General features: G+C 37.8%; 1 protein-coding gene across 1 annotated transcript; it reads right to left on the reverse strand.

Moving 5' to 3' along the window:
- Positions 1-1,443: 1,443 nt before the first annotated feature.
- LOC307124264 (microfibril-associated glycoprotein 4-like) lies at positions 1,444-4,510 on the reverse strand (the record flags this gene model as incomplete). Its single annotated transcript, XM_079813310.1, has 6 exons — positions 1,444-1,703; positions 1,798-1,965; positions 2,058-2,154; positions 3,747-3,763; positions 4,235-4,421; positions 4,505-4,510. The coding sequence occupies 6 exons, from the start codon at positions 4,508-4,510 to the stop codon at positions 1,444-1,446; spliced, it is 735 nt and encodes a 244-aa protein (XP_079669436.1).
- Between the last annotated feature and the right edge of the window lie 1,567 nt (positions 4,511-6,077).

Consider the following 6,077-nt stretch of genomic DNA (forward strand, 5'->3'; position numbering starts at 1 on the left):
AATTAAGTGATTAATTTAGTGATGATTGATCATTATTGAAGACACCTGATGATAACAAGCAGAATCTCTGAAGGAGAAAATCTCAAATTGTAAGCCACCGTTATGGGGATGGGTGTTTGCTTTAGTTGGGCTCTTGACCCTTATGTTATTAACTTTAGATTTTGTCTGGCTGATGTATCTGAGTTATAATTGCCAGAAGAACAAAGATAAAAAGTGATCTTTTGGTTATATTATGACAATCATCATTTTAACTATGTTTTTGATTTATGTTGTTGTTTACAGCATAACTTTGATTCTACATAAATATACAAATTTTTAGATATAACGTAAAGGATTTCTTAAAAGTTGTTTTTTAAAAAAAGTATTTCTTTTAGGCACACACAGACGTCAAGATTCAGTCTATGCATCTCAACAATGGTGACGAGCAGAATATTCAATTAGGAAAAGAAAATTACATAGACAATTCAGATCATAATTTATTCATACCGCAATGCATGATGGGATCCATTAATGAGTTGTGATTGGTGGTAGCCACTGCAACATGCTTTATTATTGTCACCATTGTTGAGACTCACATGCTGATTATTGATGTCTGTGTTTCTAAATTAATTTATTTGAAAGTCTGTTGATCAGAACAATGTTTATTAAATATTTTGGATTATAAGAAAAAATGATAATCACATGCTGTAAAATAACAACGCTGCTGCTAACAATATAAAACCAAACTATCTCAAAAAGTTTCATTTTTCTGATCACAGCATGATTATGTCAAAACATAGCCAACACTATCAGATCACAATTTTCTTTGTTAAGTTTACAGTTATAAATCAATAACAGCAGACAAACAAAATCTAAAGTTAATAATATAAGGGTCAAGAGCCCAACTAATGCAAACACCCATCCCCATAACGGTGGCTTACAATTTGAGATTTTCTCCTTCAGAGATTCTGCTTGTTATCATCAGGTGTCTTCAATAATGATCAATCATCACTAAATTAATCACTTAATTATCTCATTAACTTCTCTAACTTCTTTCTTAATTTAACACTGGAGTTTTAGCTTTGTAGTAAATGCCGCTCCATCTGAAAGCAGGTGAAGGCGATTTACTACTAATCAATTAATCTCACGATATATATCGCCCAGCCCTATTAGTAATGTGTGAAGCTGGTAATGCTGTTTGTGGAGTTGTTTCTATTATCATCAGGTGTTCATCACTAATGCTCAATCATCACTTAATTATCTCATTAACTTCAACACTGATTCAGTGTTACCTTTTAACACTCTGAGTGTGGACTCATAGTGGACTCATATAAACACCAGCAGTGTTAATTTAATATACCATGATTTACTAAGTTACACAGTTAACAGAGGAAAGGACACCCAAAACCTTAATTTGATTTATTTTTCTTCTTCTGAGAAACACTGTAATGTTTCTTCAAATGTCTAAGACACACGTCTGATCTTCATGCTGATGGATTTCATACCGACATTCCAATTGTTGTTCCAGGTGACCCAAATATTTCCAATGCCCCTATGAGTATTATCTTCTCCCCATAAATACAAACCATTAGGGTTTGCGTAATGACAGCTTTTGTACCAAAATGCCCCGAGAAACTCTTTGGCACAGTTCTTCTCCCAGGTGTCTTGATCATTGTCAAAGGTGGAGAACTTCTGTCCATTATGGCGAGATGATAAAGAGTCGCCTGCAGAGAGGAAGAGCATCACTGAGGACATCAGGTGCACATTTACTCAACTGAGTGTGATTTTTTTTTTTTTATGTGAATGAAAGTGCCATACCAGCTCCTCCATTAGTGAACCCTGAAACTTGCAGTGTATACCCGTCACTTCCAGGACCCACAGAGAAGGACGAGTACTGAGCGAAAACTTTCCTTCCTTTAAAGTCCTCCAGATCCACTCTCAACATGTACTTCCTGTTACGTGTCAGTTGGTACATGTTCTCCAGCCCTGTTCACACACACACACACACACACATGAAGAACATGTTCAGCCAAACACATGATCATCCACACAAACGGACACACACTGTGAGATCTTACCCAGCCAGTATTCGCCCTCCACATTCCCAAATCCTCTCTTGTACTCTTCCCACCCCCGATAGAAATTCACACTGCCGTCCATTCTCCTCTGAATCACCTGTGATGGGTTTATATAGAATATCCCACTGAGCAAAGTTTTGTCCAAAAGACGTCTTTTCAATGTCTTTGCCCCTAGAGGCGTACGTTGAAAAGACGTCCACTGAGGAGCCAGAATGAAAGTTTTTATGACGTCTGTTTTTGACGTGTTCTGCACGTCCGATATAGACGTTCATGGAACCTCAAAGTTAAAAAGTAATGTGCTCATTGTGGACATATTTTCCATTTGTAATTGCAAAGCAACTCACAGACAGTGTGTGTTTGTCCAGAAATCATGAAAATAAAAGAAACTTAGCTCACACCTTTAGACACATTAGACAACTTAGCATCTGTAATTCACACATCTTTGGATCGTGAGAGAATCGTGGGATTCAATCCAGGATCTTCTTGCTGTGAGGAGACAGTGTTTCCCACTGAGACACTGGTGCTGCCCTTAATCACAGACATAAGAGACACTTTGACTATTTCTGTCAGACGTCTACTGAAGCTCTTACTGAGAAATAACAGAGCTTTAGATGTTGATGTTTATGGTTAATTTGAAGTCACCATTGTGGTGGGAAGCGTTTGCTTTAGTTGGGGTCTTGGTCCCGTGTTTGAGTTAGTATTTCTTTGGCTGCTCTAACTGTGTGTGTGAAACATAACAGTTGTGGCTGAGAAAGCAAAGATAAAGTGACATCAGGTGTTGTCAGCTCCTTGCTGATGATTAAATATCAGAAAGCAAGCAGCTAATTATGTGTTTTAATTTTTGTGTGCTTGTTTGGAACAGTAGTCATTTGTTTAAAGCCACTTTTACCTTGTGAATTGACTGTATTGGCATCAACAGCATTAAAATGATCATTTATCCAGACGGATGAAAAAACAGTATGTGCAAACAATGTTTTGATCATGTATATCACATAGTCACACACAGACATCAAGATTATGCCTATGCTTCACAACAACGGTGACAATCAAGTTTGAGTTTAGTACTATGAAGCTACCCATCATGCATTGCAGCATGAAGCTTTTTTATTTTTGATTGTCACCATTGTTGTGAATCATATGCAAAATCTTGATGTCTGTGTGTGACTATGTGAAATATCTTCTCAAAGCAATGTGCACATTCTGTTTTATCATCTTTCAGGATAAGTGATTATTTTATAATAATCACTAGAAGCAAGAAGATCCTGGATTGAATCCCACGATTCTCTCACGATCCAAAGATGTGAGAATTACAGATGCTAAGTTGTCTAATGTGTCTAAAGGTGTGAGCTAAATTTCTTTTATTTCCATGATTTCTGGACAAACACACACTGTCTGTGAGTTGCTTTGCAATTACAAATGGAAAATATGAAAATATGTCCACAATGAGCACATTTGAACTAGTTTTTAACCTTGAGGTTCCATGAACGTCTATATCGGACGTGCAGAACACGTCAAAAACAGACGTCATAAAAACTTTCATTCTGGCTCCTCAGTGGACGTCTTTTCAACGTACGCCTCTAGGGGCAAAGACATTGAAAAGACGTCTTTTGGACATAACTTTGCTCAGTGGGATATGATTCATAATGTGTGTTCTGATGTGTGTTTAATGATCTAAAATCACATTCGTACCGTCCATCCGTCTCCATCTTCACCGTCTTCATCTTCACCGTCTTCACCTTCACCTTCACCGTCTCCACCTTCACCGTCTCCATCTTCATCTTCACCGTCTTCACCTTCACCTTCACCGTCTCCACCTTCACCGTCTCCATCTTCACCTTCACCGTCTTCACCTTCACCGTCTCCACCTTCACCTTCTTCACCGTCTCCATCTTCACCTTCACCATCTTCACCTTCACCGTCTCCACCTTCACCTTCACCGTCTCCACCTTCACCTTCACCGTCTCCATCTTCACCTTCTTCATCTTCACCTTCACCATCTCCATCTTCACCGTCTCCATCTTCACCTTCTCCATCTTCACCTTCACCATCTCCATCTTCACCTTCTCCATCTTCACCTTCACCGTCTCCATCTTCACCGTCTTCATCTTCACCTTCACCGTCTTCATCTTCACCGTCTTCATCTTCACCATCTTCATCTTCACCGTCTCCATCTTCACCGTCTTCACCTTTCCCATCTGAGATCATGTCACAGTAAACCAAGACAGGGTTATCTCCTGCTGGATAGATGGAGTAAATCCCACTGAGATTTTGTCCTGAGTTGTAGATGTCAGAACAGTCGGATGGCTTGGATGTACAGTCACTGACCAGAACAACAGAGAGAAGAACCGGCAAAAACAGCATCAACTACACGAGACAGAGAGAGAAAGAGATGAACATCACTAAAGCTGAAGCCCTCTGTATGAATGTAGACGTATTGATGAACTTACTGCCATCTTCTCAATCTCTCACAGCAGAGATCGGCTTTATCTAGATTAAAATAATAAACACATTTTCATATAATGTCTGTTTTCTGAAAGTTGTATAGATGTCTGAATGCTCTGTGAGGTAAATGAAGAATGAAACAGTAACTCACCTCTAGTGTTGTGTGTTGTGTTGTTCAGTCTGACACACACTCTTTATATATGACAGATTCTCAGACTCCTCCTCTGTGTCACACAAGAAATTTACAGAGAGATTTTGGATGCAAATAAAAAAGGCTTGTGCATCTGTGATGTGAGTTAAACATGCAGTGACAGACACAACTGTGTTTTATATGTTCTGCAAATCTGACTGAATCTGGGTGATTAAGTTTATAGCTGTGATTTGTAGTTTGGATTAATTATCATTTTGTGTGTAAATGTGGTCTCTCTCATAAGGTACTTTAGATTTCAGAGTTGCTGCTTGCAGTTATATTCTTCTTCTTCTTCTTCTTGAATGGAAGTCTATGGCAGCTCATAGAAGCGTTTGGTCAGAAGTTGTGAAAAGGGCACATACACAGTAAAATCCCCAGTGTTAAATTAACACTGCTCAGAGCACATATGGTCCCACTCTACAGAGTGTTAAAGTAACACTGAATCAGTGTTAAAGTTAATGAGATAATTAAGAGATTAATTAAGTGATGATTGACCATTAGTGGACACCTGATGATAATGAGTAGAATCATTGAATAAAAGAGAAAAAGAAAAACACAAGAACTACGACTGACTATTAAAAAGATATTAAATCTCTGAAGATCTCAGCAGAGGAGGATTAAACAACTCCACAAACAGCATTACCAGCTTCACACACTACTAACCAGATTTGCTTTATGTCTGTTATACGTCCACAGCAGCTTAGATGTTTGAGGTTTAGATGTTGATGTTTTATTGAAAATAATAGTTTTGTTTGAAGTCACCATCATGGTGATTAGTGTTTACTTTAGTTGGGCTCTTGACCCTTGAGTTATTAACATCCTTTTTTCTCTGGCTGCTGTAATTGATTGTTACGTAAGAATGGCACAAGATTGTTGTGTATGATACAATTGTTATCATCATATAATGGCCTTATTTGCTTATCTCTTGAGAGTCATTGACTATAGTAGCTTTCTGACTTTAGAGCATAAGATCTAGCACTGTTATCATCAAAAACACTAAACAATTATCAAAAAATTTGTACTTACATTTTGTATGCCAGTTAAATAACACAATAAGCACTTTTTACTCCTGCAAGTGTTACTCACACACAGACATCAAGAATCAGCCTATGAATCTCAACAATGGTGATATGCCGCAATGCATTCTGGGTGCATTAAGCAAAACTCATATATGGCTCAAGAATGCATGAAGCATGTCACCATTGTTGAGATTCATAGGCAGATTCTTGATGTCTGTGAGGAGTTAGAAGTGCTTAGTGGACAATGTGTTTCAAAACTTACTCTTTTACTCTTCAAACTGTGCTGGCACTTTTCTAGAATCACAATAAAAAAAGTTAATAGTATATTATTCATACTCAGTTATAAGATCTATTAAATGAATCACTACA

Source organism: Gobio gobio (genome assembly GCF_949357685.1).
Source record: "Gobio gobio genome assembly, chromosome: 3".
NCBI lineage: Eukaryota > Metazoa > Chordata > Actinopteri > Cypriniformes > Gobionidae > Gobio > Gobio gobio.